The sequence below is a fragment of the Dreissena polymorpha genome, chromosome 6 (genome assembly GCF_020536995.1).
Source record: "Dreissena polymorpha isolate Duluth1 chromosome 6, UMN_Dpol_1.0, whole genome shotgun sequence".
Lineage (NCBI taxonomy): Eukaryota > Metazoa > Mollusca > Bivalvia > Myida > Dreissenidae > Dreissena > Dreissena polymorpha.
Genome location: NC_068360.1, coordinates 10686363 through 10707251, shown reverse-complemented (window position 1 = coordinate 10707251; position 20889 = coordinate 10686363). Strand labels below are relative to the sequence as shown.

The window sequence follows — 20889 nt, the reverse complement described above, 5'->3', positions numbered from 1 at the left end:
ATGTACAATAACAATTATGAAGTTTCAATATAATTAGCAAATACACTTGTATTTATATTCATTACAGATATATCAAATAGTTATCTTTTCAGACAGAGTAATTGTACCCTAGAAAGTCAATTGAAGTTGCCAGTACTGTCTCATATTGCCATAATTAAAATTATTTTAGTTTCTCTTTAGATTCGACGTTAATTTTTTTTTAACACGGACTTTGTTTAAGGAACAAACGTTTATACATTGTGAATTCAAAAATACCACTTCCAATATCTTTGTGATCAAGCGTGTACAAAACTTTGCAATTTGCATTAAAATGTTCACGCTTATAATTATGTAGTCATACACGTTTAATTTCAAACATTGCAGACTTATTGGGAGAACAACTTAATGTGCATCAAAAGTCAATGTCACATGCAGACAAGAATGCCGATTGCTTGTGCATTGTTTATGATACGGGTCCCAAATGGTGTGAAGAAGTAGACAACATTGAAAAACTTGTGCTTGCTTGGAACTCGAAGCGTTTGTTGTGCTGCAAGCTACGATTCTCACTGACAGGCAATTGTCATAAACCGTCCGGTTTTTTCTTGAAAAACGGTAAATCTGTCAAGGATTGCATGCACGAAAAGGTAATATATTATGATATATTAAATTAGGTTAAAGACCATGAATGCTTGATTATTATTGTAAATTACAAACAAAATGTTTGCGTGTTTTCTAGAAAGAATTTGAGTTGACAGAAATGGAGAGTTTCATAAAGGATTTACAAGATAAAAGGAATAAGTGCGACACTGACACAGAACAAGCGTTATCCGTTTTCATTTCAAACATGTCTTCATTTATTCATGGCTGCAAACGGAACAAGGTATATCAATACGTGTTACGAAATTGCTGTATGCACTTATTTTTTCCATGAACCATGTCCATTCCTATGAACCGGTTTGCTTAAAAACGTGAAATTCAGTGATGTATGAAGAAACAAATATGTCAACAGCTGTGTATATTTTATATTCTACTCCATAAGAAGAATTGAGGTCGCATTTAAACGTATATGCCCAAACATAAGTCAGTTAATGTGGTCATATTAAAACCATATTTTCCAGACTTAGTTTGTTAACGTTCTTAAGCTGACACCATTCCAATCTATTGAGAAATAAAGAGCAATGCCAAAATTAACAATATCCCTCCGCCTATGGCGGGGGATAAAAATGTCAAGTCGCCTATAAAACATCTCAATAAAATGGTTCTTAGGAATAGTCATTAGTGAGTGATAAAAAAACTTTGAACATGTTGAAAATCTTTACAAAAAAACATTTCTTGGATATCATTGATTAATAATTTAATATGTCTAAAGTACATGTGAATATGGTGGAGGTGAAATACTTCGATTTCTTTTCACCGCCACCAATTTTACGTTTGCCGTTTAAGGTAGAAGCCATTTTTCTTCGTATAACTACCGCACATGTTAAACATTTTCCCGTAATTAACTTTCAGTTTCTTAGAATTCGGTATTGTCAGAAACCATAACTGAGTGAAAGTCAATATAAAACCGAAATTGTATTAATATATATGTTATGGTACGGCAATTGTACCGCATAAGTGACTCTAGAACGGTAGTGATTTGCAGAGTGAGATATTGCATGTGTATAATACTATTGTGTTTCTTTCAGCTGAAGCATCAAATAATACAAATTCGCTTCATTGATCTCTTTGATGAATGTACAAGCTGCGTGGTTCAACTTTTGATCGTCAATCCAGGTAAATTTGACATGAGTTGTGCGTTGTTTTAAAGCTGCCCGCTACATATAACGAACATTACGCATAGCGAAAATACCAATTAAATCGAGTTTGTATTTTAAAGAATTTCTTAAAATAACATTGTCACGCATTGTCTAAACACTTCAAGGATTTGTTTGAACGCATTATTTTACAGAGGTTTGGAACTCTTTGATTGTTTCGAAAATACCTCGCGGTCGTAATTTACCAAGCAATTTCACTTTAGGAGTCACCAAGCTTACATGCGATACGTTCATAATTACTAGTGTTTTAACTAGCGTCTCGGATAAAGCATTTGACTCCCACGCAGAAAAGTCTGTTCAATTTTTTGTTTCAAATACATTTCAAATTATAAAGAGCTCCATAAATTAACGTAAATCAACAAAATTGTTAAAATACCACTACACTTATGTTTAGTATCCTTTAGAAATCCAATGTAGCACAAGCGACCTACCCAATGTATCTCATAATATACCTGAACGTCTTAGTCTATTATGAAAATGGCTGTTCATAAAAGTCGTTAAATTTGATATTATTTGTGTTATTATTATTATTATTATTATTATATATTACTGTGGTAGTGGACATGAATGGAATGGACAAATGCTCGGAGCATGGTAAAGGATTTGAGTTTTACTGTGAAGATCATTTCAAGCTCTGCTGTACTATCTGCGTTATAGCACACCGGAAGTGTGACAAATTGGATGACATAGCCAGCATTTCCAGGCAAAAATTAGCACAGCCGCACGGATTGAAACAATCCTTGTTAAAATTGAAATCCGATGCTGACGCTATTGTTGCCGAATGTAAGCACTCAGAAGAAGAGTTGAATGCATCAGTTGAAGACGTATCCAAAGATGTCAATGAAATGACAGATCGAATGATAAAACTCTTTGACGCTGCGAAACAAGATTGGCTTACCGAAGCAAACGCTTTAAAGAGTGAAGAAGTGAAGAGACTGAGTATAATGCAATCTGTCTCTACAAAAATTATGGAAGAAATAATTCAACTGTTTCCAATGTGGTCTTCTATTGCAGACCTAGGTTCACCTCAGCAAATGTTTATATTATCTAAACAGGTTGAGGAGAAAATTAAAAATATCGAATCCATAATAAAAGAACAACGAATTACGCAAGTTTCATCAAAATTGGCATTGTCGTATACGGGAAAGCTGTCGTCGATTCTTGAAATGGGAAAACAATTCATGAAAGTGAATTTGGAACGAAAAGGTATTTATTTTAAAATTAATACTGTGTATACGTTATTATAACCATGTAAAATTAGGTAATACAATTCTGGTTTTTGTAAAGCAAAATAATATGAAGTTACAATCTTAACATATTAACCTTCAATTATAAAGATAGTTCTTTCGATTTTTTTTATATAAAAACTAGTTTGATGTTCCCTCCATCGATTATATAGTATAACTCCTAGTACTTTTGTGTGTGTATGAACGCATGTTGCTATGTATCTGAATCTGACGAGCAATATATGTGCGCCGAGAGTTAATCAGTATGATCTGATTATTTTGCAACTTTTACTGATTATGGTAATACGGCGGCGTCGTTAAAAAAACTAAAATCGCGTGGAACGGTGCGTATCTATCCCCAATCACATCAGTGTGTTGAATCTGTTATAATACAACTACGAACTTCTTAAAAAATATCCATTCTATAATAATGGTTTTATTGTTTAGAGAAAGCAACATAAACTTTAAAAACTACCTCACAAGTACACGTTTCGAGCTGTACTCGCATTCTCTCGGAAAGTATATAATAACTCTTGAATCTGGCATATTTATAAAAAAGTATTTTCTTGCAAATGGATGCATTATTTAATAAACACAAAGCTTATCAAACCACACGTCGTCTTGGATGAGGCATCGGTGCCCTCGCCGAGAATATTTCGTCTTTTACGGCGTGCTGAATGCACATGCTACATTGTAAATTAAACAACACTGTCCATGGATATTCGTGAAATACAACATGCTATATTGTAACTTAAGCAACACTGTCCATGGATATTCGTGAAATACATTTACGAATTGATATACAAAAGTGAATTATAAAACGACTTTGTGATCACATGCAAATTACTTATAAAGTATAAATTCAATAGACTCAAGTATACATTTCATCAAGCGTAAAGTGTTATTTTGTTTCGAATTGATCCAGTTCATAAAGCATTGATAGTTATCTTAATGTATATATATGTCAAGAATCCCATTTCCGTTGGTCGATAGCTCGCAAAATAAACTTCTATACATTCAACACTTACCTGATAGTCTTGATGCAAACGCTAAATTATTGGATTTTCGAACCTGTCACATTTAAGCCGATAAGTCTTCTAAGTATGAAAAATAACTACATCTTGCATATTATTATTGAATGGCATGATTAAATGCTTTAACCATACATCATCGCGACACCAGTTGATTTACATGCGAACACTATTCAATCGAAATGTCAGCTACATCCTTGCAAAACCATATTCACTATTCATAAAAATAGTGTGTTTAGCTCATGAAATTAAAGCGCGTCGTACGTTGACTTACCCCACGTGTTACTAATATAATTGAAAGGGAAATAGTGAGTCCATATTGTACTTTGTATTCAGGAAATCCCAGTTCCATCAGTTCACTATCCCAGTCGAGGCCAGTCACCCTGGAGGGGATCGTGTCATTGAATCTACCAAAGTCTGAAGATAATGAACTTGAACCTTTCCTCTCTGGACTAGACTTCCTGTCGGACGGAAGACTGGTAGCTGTAGATAACTGGAACAAGAAATGTATGATACTGAACGAAGGGCTGAGGAGACTCGGAACACCATACACGTTTGAGTCATCCCCCAATGATGTAGCAGTTTTGTCTAATAGTGAAATAGTAGTGCCATGTTTTGGATGTTTAACATTTTTATCATTAAGTTCAGACAATGCCATCAGTCTGACTAGGCAAATTAAAACATCAAGTTTCAGTTCTATATGCTGCAAGACGCCAACACAAATGGTCGTGAGTACGTACGATAATATCCGTCATGCTAGAATGATATCTGTGGACGGAGTTGAGGCTGACTTTCAGCAAGTTGAGTTTCCAAAGAAGACGTATACATTAGATTGTAGTTTTAGTACGTATGTCCAGTCCAAGAACACGTTAGTGCTGACTGACAGGTTCGCTCACACAGTTTACGTGTACGACACCGTGAATGGCACGTCTAGAGCAGTCACTAATGGGAACATACAGGAACCAAGTGGTGCCTGTGTTGGACCAGGTGATACGGTCATGGTGTGCAGTGAAAATATGAACTCCGTTGTGCAACTGACTGCAGACGGTGACTTCCTGTGTACATACCCCGTGGATATGAAGTTCCCGCGCAGCATATGTGTGTCTAGGGATAAGACTAGGCTGGCGGTGTCCAACACCGCTATTGGTCACAAAAAACTTCAGCTATATAAAATACTACCCACACTCAATAACTAGAATGTGATCACAGATCAGCTGCTATCTATGTGGTCATTGAACTTCATCATTGATCAGCAGTTGACGGTTTGTTGAAGTATGTTTTTGAACAAAGGACGGTTACAAATACATTGATTTAAATGATTTTAATAAGTTTGTACTAATTATAGTAATAGTGACTTTTTTTCATAATAGTGTCGTTAACAAAACGAGTGTACACATATAATCATTTTGAAGAATTACGTGCCATTTACACAATATAATATTTAAATGCCATGTAGAAATGCACATATTGTGCTGAATTGCTGATTTGAATTTAGCTGTTTGCTCGCGCATTGTTTTAACATTTCAACAATTTGACCATTATCTGCTAGACGCCAGGCAAAATTACGGTATTATAATAAATGATTGTATAGATAATGCTTAACTTTTAATTTTAGTTACCAAAGGTATATCTTTATCGTAACTACAACTGAATTTCGATATTTTACTAACTTAAGTAAAAAAATGTGAATCACCCAAAAATGTATCCACTTTATTTATTTATTTAAATGAAATACATACTATTAAGTCATGGATATAACTCAAATGTTTAATTGAATCGTTTCTTTTTGCCCCTTAACGTAGTTCACAATATGTTACTGTATGTACGCAAATATGTTCTATTAACACAAATATTTATGTGCATGTCTACTTTGGATTCTTTCAAATACGTCATACTATTTGTGCTTCTTTGCTTTATACATAGTGGACACGAACGGTTTTGACACTAAACGGGATACTAGGTATGTGTATTGCAAAAAATATTTCATTAACTAACATACGTATTGACCACGCTTCAATAATTCATTTAAACGGTTTTAACCTTTGAAAACAGAGCTTGTTTGGATCAACGCATCATTACTCACGATCATAGTGAAAAACATTTTTATTAGATATCAACTATTCATTGTATTTATATTGTTAAATTAAATGCATCCCTTACTTTTTAAAGTATTACTCAACTACTATGCTTTTTATGTGCTATTGTTTGGGTGTCAAATATGAAAACTTATTTATATTCCATGCACTACTTCAAAAAATAGAGAATTCATTTGAAATGTCTGATAAATGTTGCACATTATTGCTTTACATTTTTACAGTATCGTCTTTACATGACATTTGCATAATGTTTTAGCTTATGGGATTACTCTAATATATCAAAATCGAAACCACATAACATTGTTAGCCCGTTTTATATTACATTTTTGTCTTCCTTGTTAAAATGAGTTCATTTCCAAGTTCATGTGAGTGATCTAATTAGAAAATTCTGAAATATTAATTTTGAGATCGTCTTAATCAGGGCTATAATTAAGTACTACATAGTTTAAATTATTTCCATGAACATTGCTCCATTGTTTGAATGACGTTTCACGAAATTATATTCCACCATGCTTTTAAGCAAATGGGCCGTGCTCTGTGACAAGGGGGTATATTGCATGTGTGTAAAGTGTTGTCCCAGATTATCCTGTGCAGACTGTACAGGCTAATAAGGGAGGAAACTTTCGGCTTTAATGATATTTGTCGTTCAAAGAAAGTCTCTTCTTAGCAAAATCAAGTTTAGGCGGAAAGTGTCGTCCTTTATTAGCCTGTGTGGACTGCACAGGCTCATCTGGGACGACAGTTTACGCACATGCATTAAAACCCCTTTTCACAGAACACGGCTCAAATACTAAATTATGTAATATGTACACAATATTATGGTTGGCGAGTTATGCAAAAATAAATTGTAATGGATCTATGTGCAACCATTGGTTTTACATTTAGTTTTTTTATGACGAAAGAATAATATTTAACATAATTCAACAAACGTTGATATCACATTAATGAACATTGTTCATTTATTGTTTAGAATTTTCACATCATTTATAGCAACTAAATCAAATCAAATAAAACAAAATAGTATACTTTTGTTTCGTAAGTACCCATAACAATATAAAAACAATACGAAACAAGATGTGTTTGTGAAACACATGTCCCCCAATATATTTGACCTTTGACCATGAAGGATGACCATGACCTTTCATCACTCAAAATGTGCAGCTGCATGAGATACACTCGCATGCCAAATATCAAGTTGCTATCTTCAATATTGCAAAAGTTATGGCCCATGTTAAAGTTTGACTCAAACAAACAAACCAACAAACAGACAGGGCAAAAACAATATGTCCACCAGTACAGACTGGGGGACATTAAAAGATCATGAACAGATTAAGCTGTTATGCTTTATACGACATAGACGCACCAGATTTTAAAAAATATTGTCTTTTTTGAGTTATTTTGTCCTTAAACACAGCACAATACATAAAATCAGCTCTCCTCCATTGTTTGTGTTTATGACAATGTCATAAAAACTGAATCACAAACTCGATGTTATCACTATGGAAACAAGGTCCCTTAAAACTAAACCACGACCTCAATATCGTTTCTGTGGAAACATGGTCCCTAAATCCGGAATCATAGTCCATTTTCAATACCTAATCACCATCTCGTAACATTGACGTGGAAACAATGTCCCTAAAATATCACTATGGTAACGGCGTGATTAAAGCCAGACCCTATTCTAAATGACATCACGATGACAAGAAGGTCACTAAAGCCTGAGCATGGTCCTAATGAAATCAATATGCGAGAATATCACTAGAAGCTATGGTATCAGGCTCCATAGAAAAGGAATCGCATTTCATATGATATCACTAAGGCAACAAGATCACTAGAATTTATCGTCCTCGTCTATTTTTGGGCTGGCAGTCTCAGCTCGACTTGCAGCCCGTCTCTGCATCACCGCTTCCTTGTCCAGCAAGGCTCTCTCTGTGACCTGGGAAAAAATATAAACATGTTGTTAGGAACAGTTATCAAGCCTTTTGTAAATAGCATGCACTGAGTGAAATTATACATACATTTTTCCCGGGAAAAAACACAAATTAAACTTACTGTTTTATCAAGTGTCTTGTAATTTTCCACTTTGTCTGACAGCATGATTCGTTTAATGGTGCGTGGATGGTCCCTGATAAGCCCCGCCTTCCTCATTTCCATATCCACCTTACGTAGGAGTATCTTGCGTGCCGCCACACTCACGTGTTGTACGTCGTCCATCAGCCAATCACTCGTGTTCACTCTTAGTTCACGTGGGACAATCTGATGATTTGGTCTGGAAACATTTCTGGATGTTCATAAGGTTATTAATACCCAACATACTGCTTTGTGAAATATGTGAGACAGTTATGAAACTAATTGCTGTACTTTGACCTTCCACTTCTGACTATGACCTCGGCTTTTTGGCTGCACGTTTGTGATTGTGCTCGACACAACATTTTATAGTAGTTAATTGTGTTACTTATTTCAAAATCTTTAAATTGTTAGGAAATATGAGAGCAGACAATATCATTCTGACAATGAATTTGACAAGTAAGTATGGTATAGACGTTTATGGCAGCAATGTCATTTTATACCTGACACATATTGTAAATATAGAATAACGTTTGAGCAAAACTGTTTCAAGAGAATAGACTGGCCCTTTTCGGATAATAAAGAGTTGTATTGCTACTTTTGACCCCAAGGAATTACCTTGATCTAAAAAGGTTCGTAGATTTATGTTGTTCTTTTATGCGTCAAACTGTCTCAACATACTAGGTGATCTATTTTATTTTCTTATTTTCACATCATTGACTTTCACTCAAACCTTTCCAAGCTAAATCAGAGTTATGCTATAAGGTAAAAAAAAATATATGTTTGCATGTATTTCAATTCATTGAACTGTTTTTGAGCACACATTTTGTATTATTTTCTGTTACACTTGCAATCCAACTTAACCCATTATGAATGCCATCCAAAGTAAATAACTGTTTATGGTATCTTAATAGTAATATTTATTCTTAATTCAAATAATGGAAATTCCAAATGTCCACCCACTGCATTATGTTTTCTCTTTGTCATTATCTGACCTTTTAGACCGAAGCCAGTCATGAGTCCATTATTATATGGCTTTCGTTGTATGTGTGTATATTGTTGAAAATATATTCTTATCTATTATAAAATTGTACATTAAGTATTTTTGTTTGTATGTGTAATTTAAATACAAACAAAAGTTCGGCAAAAACATAATTATAGAGATATTTGCTTTCATCATAATTCGGAGTCATTTATTATGATGCTGGTTCTTTCAATTGCATTTTAATAACTGGTAATTATACAAAAAAGTATTTATAATTATGCTCATTTATTAAGATAAATTTCATTTTGATTATTGAAACGTGTGTAATATTCAGTGCATGTATTATGATGGTAATATGCTGTGTGTTTGGTCTTGTATTACATAAGTGAAAGGTGATTGTAATAGCTTTAAAAGATTTGCTGTTATGTTCATATAAATTGCATTTTTAGAATTTGTTATTGCATTATCTTGACATATTATTTTAAATTGATTTTTGATGACTGATGATTGTATTATCAGCCTTGAATTTTATGCCCTCCTTCGAAGAAGAGGGGGTATATTGCTTTGCACATGTCGGTCTGTCGGTCGGTTTGTCCACCAGGTGGTTTCCGGATGATAACTCAAGAACGCTTGGGCCTAGGATCATGAAACTTCATAGGTACATTGATCATGACTCGCAGATGACCCGTATTGATTTTGAGGTCAATAGGTCAAAGGTCAAGGTCACAGTGACAAAAAACATATTCACACAATTGCTGTCACTACAACGAAGAGCCCATATGGGGGCATGCATGTTTTACAAACAGCCCTTGTTATAAAAACAAGTGGAATGGCTTATACTACTCAAAATTTATGGTTTTGGTGATGTAGTTTGTAGCATTTAATTCAGTTATATGTTTTTTGTATAATGATTACCTGTACTTAAAGTATTGATGAATATATTGATGATTTTTTTTACACAAAAAGAATGATAATACATAACTATTAAAACAAAACGTGAACATTTGGACTTTCCATGGTAACAGCTCACATTTAATGTGTTAATTCCATAAAAAGTAAATTATCTTTAATTTTGTAACTTTTATGATGAATCAATTTGTGAAATTGTTTTAACCAATAAATGTTGTTATGCTGTATTTTCATTTGCAATACATGCTTTTGCAAGTTCAGCAAAACTCAAATAACGTGACTGTATACAATAACTTATTTAGTATTATTAATATCAATGTCGAAAGTCAAAACATTCATATAATAATGCCTGCTGTCGTAAGATGAATGATCTAAGGCGAAAGTCACCGAAAGAATTTTGGAAAATATTTAAATCGCGAAAACAATCAGCAACCGAAGATGATATTTCAAATGAAGAATTTAAAAACTATTTTAATACACTCATGTCTGGTGGCGACACGCAAACGAATGATGATTATTCAAACTTTATTAGCCAGTTTGATAATGACCAAGATATTGGATCGACATTTGAATGCCTATATAGCCCAATCTCGGACACAATTTTAAAAGCAATTAAGAAACTTGGTTTTAATAAATCATCATCGATTGACAATGTTCTGTATGAATATTTTAAGGTATGCGCACCACAAATAGTCCGCCCGCTTAACACATTTTTTAATCACATACTGAACTCAAAGTCATTTCCCCGTGCTTGGGCTTCGGGCATGATTATCCCCATTCATTAAAAAAGTGACCAATCCGACCCAAATAATTATAGGGGGATTACACTAACAAGCTGTTTTTCTAAATTGTTCACTATAGTATTTAACGAGCGACTTAAATTATGGGCTGACGAAAATTCGGTTTTAACGGACGCTCAATTTGGATTTAAAAACAATTATGGCTGTATAGACTCAGTGTTTATTTTAAACTCGCTTATACAGAGACAAATATGTAATAAGAAAAAATTGTATTGCTGTTTTGTGTTTTATCGTAAAGCATATGACTGCATAGATAGGAATAGACTGTGGTACAAACTAATACATTTAGGAATAGACGGAAAAGTATTATCCGTGCTCCGTTCTATGTACAGTGAAGTTAAACTTTGCGTAAAACATTTAGGAACATTGTCAAATTTTTTCAATAGCAACAATGGACTATTCCAGGGGGAGATCACCTCTCCGATCTGCTTTTCTTTCTTTCTAAATGATATTGAGATGCACTTACAGGAAAATATAAATGCAGGTATAAATATTGACCAAATCGCTATTTTTTTATTACTATTCGCTGACGACGCAGTGCTCGTATCTGAATCCAAAGATGGACTACACAATTCTCTCAATAGTCTTTATTCATATTGTCAAAAATGGAATTTAATAGTAAACATCGAAAAAACTAAAGTAATGATCTTTCGAAAAGGGGGAGGGTAGGTGCTACCGATAAATGGTTTTATAATAATCAAGAGGTAGAAATTGTTAACTCCTTCAACTACTTAGGGGTTGTGTTTACCAGCGGCTGGTCATTCGCTTTAGCAATGAAAACACTTGCGGGGAAAGGATTGCGATCTTTACATGCGCTTATGTCTTTAATTAACAATAACAAAGTACCAATAAATATAATGTTTAACCTATTTGACGCGTATGTCCTATCAGTATTAAATAACTGCTCGGAAGTTTGGGGTTACGATCAAGGTGAAACTTTAGAAAGAGTACACAAAAAGTTTTGTAAATGGGTCCTTAATGTAAAACCCTCTACAAATACTCTTGCATTGTATAGCGAACTGGGTGGATTTCCACTATATATCGAAAGATACATTAGAATTGTTAAATACTTTTTAAAAATACACACAGTCAAACAAGAAAATTGTATTTTAAATACCGTGTTAAACGAACAATTAAATAACATAAATGCTAACAATTTTCGTTCAAACTGGGCATCAAAAGTGCGTCTGATACTTTAATCCTCGGGCTTACATGAACTATGGATGTATCCGAACTCTGTTAAAATAGAAACATTCATCCCAAAGCTAAGAGTCCGACTTTGCGATATCTATATTAGCGATTGGCGATCAGGACTAGAAAACTCAACGTCTCTAGATGTATATAGAGAAATAAAACTTAATTTTGAAAAGTCAGCATATATTAGCTTGTTGGAAAATCCAAAAAACAGAAATGTATTGGCCAAATTATATTTATCATCCCACAAATTAAATATTGAAATCGGCCGTCATAATAATGTGCCTAGACAAGTTAGAAAATGCACCCTCTGTAACCTAAATGATATAGAAGACGAGTTTCATTTTGTCCTAAAGTGCCCCATATATATCCATATTCGGAAAGAATATATTTCAAAATATTTCTATGCTCACACGAGTATGCTTAAATATGTTCTACTTATGCAAAGCGAAAATAAAACTACTTTAAAAAAGCTAGCAACATACTGCAAAAAAGCTTTCCAACTAAGAGAAACGTTAATATCTACAGTTTAATTAGAAAATCGGTGATTTACACATCACTCAAAGTTTTCATACACCCAAATCGTTTTGAATATTCAGGTTTATGTATGCTTTTTGCTGTATGTGTTTTTATTTGCTTTTCAAATATTTAATGTATTGTATAATTGGTATGAAAGTAAGTTTGACGCATACAAACCCTTGGATCATGTTTGTGTATTTTTTGTGCTGCTTCTCCTTTTATTTATTTTTCAAATACTTACTGTATTGTATAATTGTTACGAAAGTAATCTTGCAGCATACATACCCATGTATCATGTTTGTGTATGTTTATGTGCTGTTTGTATTTTTATTTGTTTATAAAATATTTAAAGTTTTGTGTAACTGCTATGAAAGTAATTTTGTCGCATACATACTCCTAGATCATCTAAATTTCTTTTTTCGCATAGATGGTTGACGCTGGGGTATGAAACAATTTAAATTAAATTGACTGGTGTATATAGATGGAGATTATACTTTTAAAACTAAGATTGCCCTCAAACTGATACTGTTTTAATATTTACTAAGGAGCAATATCCCTATAGACCAACTATAGTTTCGTTTTTCGTATAGGTGGTCAACAAAGGGGAAAGAACTATTATTAACACTAATACATTACTTATCTACAAGTAAGCGTAACACACTTCGACATATGATTTTCATTACAAACAGCTTTAAAGTTATCAGCATTTCTATCCGATAAGTATAAATTTCATTTAACTACGAATGAAAAATAACATTCAAATATAAAGTTGGATTATGCGGTTATATATGCCCATCATACGAATTCATATTTATGTATTTTTCCTTGTTAAAAAGACTCAAAGGTTTAAATGCATACAAAAAAACGAGTAATATCTTCCATATGAAGATATTACACAATAATTCTATTCACTAGTGCAACTTGTTGCAGAATAATACAATTAGTGCTGCAAGTATTAAATTACGTTTGAAATTATGTTATAACATTCTCACGAAAACACATTGACATGTTTACTCCTTATATTGTAAATTGATCTTTCTTCGAAATTAGTATATTTTTGTTTGTATTTACTTCATTCTGTTATTGTATACGATTGTAAATGACGATGAGCTTGTAATGATTAAGTCTGAATAAACGATTCTGATTCTGATATTATTCACTTACATTGTGGTATACGTCTTCCACAGAGCCCGTCTGTCTACATAATTGTTTTTGTCTGTGAACGTGACTATGTACATCTTGGACATTTTCTGAAATACAATTCATAACTTATTGTTATTTAATGTTTTTTAAAACTGTTTATAGAAGTTCCTGTATCTAACTCATAAACATTGAATCTCAACAAAAATTCGATTGTGTCCAAGACACTGATAAGTCAAAACATGTATCAACACATACAAAAAAAACAGTCAGTAAAATATTTTTTTCTTAATTAAAACATCATCTTTAAACATGTATATATTTCATACTTACTAGCACATTACAAAAGGCATAAATATACTTAAATTAGTTGAGCCAAAATTTCTCCCCTTAAAATCCCATAGAACTACCGGTGTAACCATTCAGCTGTAAATGTATGAGTGAAAATGACCAGTTCAAGAGCGATAAGTACACAACATTTCAGGACGTACTTATATAAACAGGTACAATTGTGCAAACAAACCGACAAACGTAGTTATAGAGCCACAGACAAGTGCAATGCCTTATGCCCCAAACTTTGTGGGTTTGTAAACAAACTAATTCTCAAACGTTAGTTCCAACATTTGGCTATTCAGATACACATAGGAATTTCTACATAAATTAACATATTGGTAGATTTGTTTCAAATCTTCAGGATACTTAATATTGCAAATAATGAGGGGCATATACAAGATTATGCAAAATTCAGTAAACTCATTTGTTGTTATTTATTGTACAAGTTAAATGTTGGTAAGAATTACCCTTGCAAACAGGACCAGGTGTATTCGGCCTTCAAAGCTGACCACTGTACAGTCTGTGGATAGGGGCAGATCTAGAAGGGTCTCATCAATAATACAGCCGTTGAAGCGATCTGTATATATAAAATACATGTGTGTCCATACCTGATGTCATACAGCCATGATAATAAAATATTTATAATGGAAAGTTACACGCATACATGCAATACATCAATCAACCCATGGATATGTAAACATAAATTAAGAAGCTTGAAATAGATTTTGTTCATATTTTATTTTTTTAATGTTTAAAAAAATAAAACTTAACTACATCAAATTGTTTTGCATTTCATTAGAAAACCCTACATGACAGTTATTTATATTTTGATTATTGTATCCAACCAAAAGGATATAGCACATCGGAGACTGTCAAATCATGCCCTGACTATTGATATCCTAGGAAATTTAAATATTTTTTCTCTTTGAGTATTTATATGTTGGTTTTAAGGTGATATGGATTTGTTTAGTTTATAAATAAAGCTGAACAAGTAAAACACCTGTTACAATCATTTCAGTAAAACAGTTAAATTTACAAACCCACAATGAGCTATATTACAACCTACCCCATACGCCCTTTTGTTTCTTACTCTCCATTGCATCATTATCATCATAGTTTGTAAGTTTCAAACCTTTCCTAAGACAGTGTCTGCACCTAAAAATGAATAAACTAAACCACAGTTCACTACATTCAGCCAAGCCCCACCCACCAGTGTCTTCCTCTTCATCCTCCTGCTCATCATCAGCACTTGGTAATGGACCTTTCCTGACAACAGTCTGCCCCGAAAATAGTGATATACAGCGAATGCGATTGTTGAACACGATGAATATATAGTCAGAGCCTGAAGTTCCCAACACTCGAGTCACCTGAACAGAAAAGCATACATATTGCCATGTTAGTTTCATAACCATATATCATCAGGAAACAAGAAATGTGCTTGACAAAAACACGATGCACCCTATTGCGCCGCTTTGAAGCCATATATTAGACCTTTGACCTTGAAGCATGATCTTGACCTTTCACCACTCAAAATGTGCAGCTTCATGAGATGCACATGCATGCCAAATATCAAGTTGCTTAATATATATCTTCAATAATGCAAAAGTTATTGCAAAACTTTAACCAAGGTTAAAGTTTTGGAAAACACACAATGAATGATTGAATGAATGAATGACAGACAGACAGGCCAAAAACAATATACCCCCGATCTTTCGATCCGGGGGCATAAAAATATAGTAATGTACTTTGTAATGTACTTAGTAATGTACTATGTTATCAATATACCCCCGATCTTTCGATCCGGGGGCATAAAAATATAGTATTGTACTTAGTAATGTACTATATTATCAACAGATCATTTTTCATAATAAGTCAAAATTAAATCAAGGTTCGATAAGTTAATATGGATTTATTTGGAATGGTAGTAAGAAACAAATGTGTAAGTACTGAAGTGATGTTGAAAGGAGAGTTGGCAAAAATTTTAAAATCCTCTTAACCTGTTACTGAGGTTCAAAAACACAGGATAATCACTACGTGTATCCCAAATCTAAAAATTATCAAAAAATACAAATACATGTATTGAAACAGCAAACTAATTTAGTGTCAAAGAACAAACCATTTGGTACATTTCTTGAAAATTAGGGAATTGATTAGGTGTTTGTATGAAAAAATACCTTAACATTTCAAATAGTTGAGAAATCTCTTTCAGCATTTAAATAATATATTTAATGTGTCACTTGTAAAACTGTGAAAACATAATTTGCGGAATGGAAAACTTCCAAAAAGGTCAGCTTTCAAGTAGCAAGTAAGCGGAGTAGCATAAGTACAGGTTGGCAGAGGTACCAGAGGGCATAAATTCGATTTTGTCTAAAATATTGTAAGGGCATGTGGCCTGGGGGGCATACGCCCCATATATTGCGACTGCCATTTGAATAAACCCAAACTTTTAAAGTTGTAATATGCATGTTAAACAGATCTGAATTTTAATAATTGAACTACAAGAATATCTTATTTTCCTCAACATTTTTTTAACTACTCATTGAACTGACCGAAAATTTTACTACATGAATATTCCATTTTCATCAAGTGTTTAACAATTCCTATAGAAAAAAATTATCCACAGGAATTTCCCATTTTTAAACAAGGGCTATTATGACTACCGAAGTTGCTGTAAGGCAAGGTGAGATGACCACTCACGTCACATGATATGATGGTCTTTGTCATCATGGTGTTGTACTCCTGCACGGACACTGGCAGCTTTTTCCTGAAGTCACGCAGTGTCATCTCTCTCATCCACAATGAACACTGTGAAATTTGGGCCTGAAATATTTTATCAAATTACAAAGAACGGACTTTGCTCTTCCATTTATAAAAGTATACGTTATTTGGACTTTAACTAATTCCTTGGTACACACACATTTTGTGTTATTTGCACCTAGCTCAAATGAATATTTGCAAACAGACTTAAATAGGCTGTATGTTGTGGTTATGGTGTCTGCCTATCAATCAGGAGGTCGTGGGTTCGAGCCCCAATAGTTCCAGGAAACGGACTGGAGAACGTTTCAAATAAGGCTTTTGATGCAATTGAGCTAAAATGAAATAGGTTTAAACTAAACTGGCTCAAGATTAAGGTGATTAGTATTCACCTGAAAATACAAAACCATCAATTTACCATTAATGGCAATATAATTTAACTTTTTGTAAATCAAAACCTTTTTTTGAAGTTTTAGTTACAGAAAAGAAGAGGTAAGAATTTCAGATGTTTAATCGAAACGATATATTTTCTGCTGCTCAACCTATTCCAATCACGTCTCTGACCTTGAGGTGGGTATGCATTGAACAACAAGATGACAATCAGCTCTGTACTGGTGGGAGAACCTACCACTCGAACAATACGTGAACAGCGCACCTGTTGATGAAAGAATTACACTTATTTAATTAGGTGAACAAATAAAATATTTAGACTTAAAATGTGAAAGGGAAATTAAAAACCTTTGAGGAACTGTACAAATTATTAGCATTGTAATTTCTACAACTGTTTGAACATATTAGCATCTCATAATTCTTATATAATCAGCATTTTCTATCAAGTGATGATTTCAACAACATGCAAGAATAGTAACTTTAAAAAAGACTACCCTAATGCCCTGGGGTGCTCATCTAATGCACAATGGAACTGAACTGTTATGAATAAGTATCATTTGGATTAAGCCAAAAAGTGCTCGGAATAATGCAAAACAAAATCAAATGGGCATAACATATTGAAAGAGATGGCATTATCATAAATTCAGTATTTCAAGCTATTTGTTGCTTAGATGAAACGCACATTTCTAAAGTACGATGGCAAGTGTAAAACGTTTAAAATCAATAAAATTCGTTTCTTAAATTTTCTATTAAATTGTTGAAATTAGAACAAAGTTATAGACCCTGTGCTGGTAATTTCTTAATGAGATTTTCTTGGATTGGCATTTAATTCAATTGTGGTTAATATGGGGATATTGAATGTCAGATCGATCACACTTTTTGTTAAGGTTCATGTAGAGGCTTCAATTTGAAAAATGTGGGACCCCTAGCATTGAACTCAAATTTGACTAAAGGAAGAGTGCCACATTGAAAATGTATACATATATGCTTTAAAGGATGTTTTTCCTTCAAACTGCTACCAATTTTGTACATCAACGTATCATAACATTCACAAAATCAATCAAAATACAAAGCGATTTTAACAATAAAATATACATTATTTTCAAAAATCTGAATCATGTTTATTCCACGTATTTCGGCGGAAAATTATATAACTAGTGATTAATATCGACATTGACGAGGGCAAGTTACGCTTAAATAGTATAAAAAGTTTACATATCTAGAAATATCAAAACTCGAACACATGCCATTTCATCACCATGGGGGCAGCCATTTTTAAATTAATAAAATAGAAAGAAACATGGTAAAAACTCACTCATCGCCTAATTGACATTCCAAACGGTTGACGATGACAAATGCATTGAATTGTATTCTTTCCGTTGATGTTTGCAAACTGCACGATCAGACCTCATAAACACTCAAAAGAATAACTATGTAAGAAGCATTTCACCAATGTTTACAATCGTTGTCGAATCGCATTACTTATTATTGCGCATAAAATAGTACGCTTACAGACTGACAGAAAGATCGATACGTAACTCCGTTCAATTCATCACGGTATACTATTATAATGATCATATATAATAATACATCGCTTTAACAATCTAAAAGTAGAAATAATTCTTTTAAACGGAGTTTTTAATAACGAAAGTGAAAACCACGGAAGTTGGATGGATATTCTGTGAGATGCACTTTGGCTCCAGAAAAACAATACAAATAAACTAAAAAAGACGTGTGGGGGACAATTTTCAGCTGGAAAATATTTGAAATAGGGTAAGTGATGATATCTCTACGTGGTCATTTCTGTTATTTAGTGCGATCTCTTGCTGATTAATGTTAATAGTTGTTTTACTAGTTGCCACCCAACTGTCAAAATAAGATATGTGTTTTCTCGGGTATGTGTATACACATACCCGGTTTTCTCACCACTGCACGTGGTTTCGACCGATTTGTTTTGCACGTTTGTCTACGGAGCACAGCGATGGCCACGCTTTCAAAATGGGTAGAAGGAATCGAAATATAAAATCAATCGGTTTGCCAATTTCTTTATATTCATTTACAATTTTATATGTCGTCTGCAATCTATTTCAATTTGAGATGGTTTAAAATTTGCAATTTGGTTGAAAGGTAAATAACAAAATTGTTATGCCTTTGAAATAGAATCGTGACTCTTATTATCCACCATACCTGGATTTTTAAAAAGTAGTTACGTTTTAGTTATTATTAGAACTTTGTTTAGGAAATTTATCCAAAAAGGCAGTTGAATAAAAACTCATTTGTTGTTTTATGACAATAATTTTCTGTGAAATGTTGCTAACTTGACCTTGTATATGTATATAGCTTTGTATTTATTCAACTGAAGGTAGTGCATATCCTTCTTAACTTTAGATTGAGATTTTGTAAATAAGTGTAAAAATGTATTGGTTTTAAACCAAAATATGAATAAAGCTCACAAATATTGAATGTCAAAAATGTGTTTATGTTATTCTATCCGTCTTAAGCTTTAAAATGATATATAGTTTGACCATATTGTACCACATTGAATGAAGAAAAACCAAAGCGAAGTTTTAATGAATTTTATCCCCCCCCCCCCCCATGAACCTTAAGTAAGGGACTGATTCAATAAGCTCTTGTCAGAAATAATAACCCACATAGAATTCTCAAAAATTCACATGTTTCATTTTCAAACATTAATGTTACCGCTTTAAGAATCACAATAACGTTACACAGGTTTATTGGAACAGTTTCAATGCTTCATCATTTTGATACATAAAGAATACGTAATTTGAGAAAGATTGTCCGTTGGAGTTAAGAACATGACAAATAGGATGAACTTTCGCTTTAGCATGTTTGCATAGTACCCAAACAAAATAATGATCTTATTATTACTTTCACATGAGAACTGAAACGTTTAAACAAAACTTAAGAATGCTGAGTTTAATATATTTGTCCATGTTTTACTACAATATAGATGTTTAGAAAATGCAAGTGTAATGATTATTTTATATTATTATTTAAATATGGTTTATTTAGCAATTCAGTCAGTTATCAAACTAGGACATGGAACATTTTGGAATTTCAACGCAAATAAAAACAAAACTGCTAGTGCTTCTTTAATACGGATAGTTAAAGTAATTAAAATAAATTATTATCATCTTTATGAAATATTTGCCTCAAATCAAACCAGTGTTAATTCATTTTTCTAAATTTTATTTCCATTAAATAAAATGTACTCTGATTTTTCAGAGCAATACATTAATGGGTGGGGAATTTGTTGACGAATTCAATTAAACTTACTTTGTATACTAAGGCTCCAGAAATACTTTTTGCTATAAATATACTGTTTTGTTGTTGGTATATAACTCAAAGAAAATAAATATCCCAAAAAATGATTTTTTACATTTACATTGATTATCTAATGTTGATGAATGGTAAGTAATGAAGAACTTTCTTACACTCATTTTATAAATGTAATGTCCTGATAGGACACTTAGTATGGAAGAAGGGATTACTACAAAACATCTCAGTCCGAATGTTTTTCATTATGGAAATACCAGAGTGAGCAGGTGTTTTAAATATTTTAATAGGTCATTATGTTATCCGGCATGTAGGAATACACTAATAGCTGGATAAACCTTGTAATTTGCTGTTC

The 20889-nt window shown here is 33.0% G+C and overlaps 2 protein-coding genes across 2 annotated transcripts in view; one reads left to right on the top strand and one right to left on the bottom strand.

Moving 5' to 3' along the window:
* LOC127836681 (uncharacterized) overlaps nt 1-850 on the top strand; it is a 67536-nt gene extending 66686 nt beyond the window's left edge. Inside the window, exons 14-15 of the mRNA XM_052363374.1 lie at nt 364-591; nt 716-850. Coding sequence (XP_052219334.1) covers nt 364-591; nt 716-726 — 239 coding nt within the window. The 3' untranslated portion in view covers nt 727-850. The remainder of the gene's footprint in view (nt 1-363; nt 592-715) is intronic.
* A 7028-nt stretch (nt 851-7878) lies between these two features.
* LOC127836684 (uncharacterized) lies at nt 7879-16880 on the bottom strand. The gene is made up of 6 exons (XM_052363378.1): nt 16791-16880; nt 15304-15460; nt 14561-14670; nt 13785-13870; nt 8199-8415; nt 7879-8082 (listed from the first exon to the last, which is right to left on the bottom strand). The coding sequence occupies exons 1-6, from the start codon at nt 16875-16877 to the stop codon at nt 7978-7980; spliced, it is 762 nt and encodes a 253-aa protein (XP_052219338.1). The 5' UTR covers nt 16878-16880; the 3' UTR covers nt 7879-7977.
* Between the last annotated feature and the right edge of the window lie 4009 nt (nt 16881-20889).

Bases quoted from the DNA above. Each gene is read 5' to 3' on its own strand.
- LOC127836684 (XM_052363378.1), bottom strand. From the start codon at position 16,877: ATGACACTGCGTGACTTCAGGAAAAAGCTGCCAGTGTCCGTGCAGGAG. The intron at 15,461-16,790 runs GTGAGTGGTCAT...TTTTCTGTTCAG, and splicing joins AGACCATCATATCATGTGAC to GTGACTCGAGTGTTGGGAAC. The intron at 14,671-15,303 runs GTGGGTGGGGCT...TTATATATACAG, and splicing joins GGATGAAGAGGAAGACACTG to ATCGCTTCAACGGCTGTATT.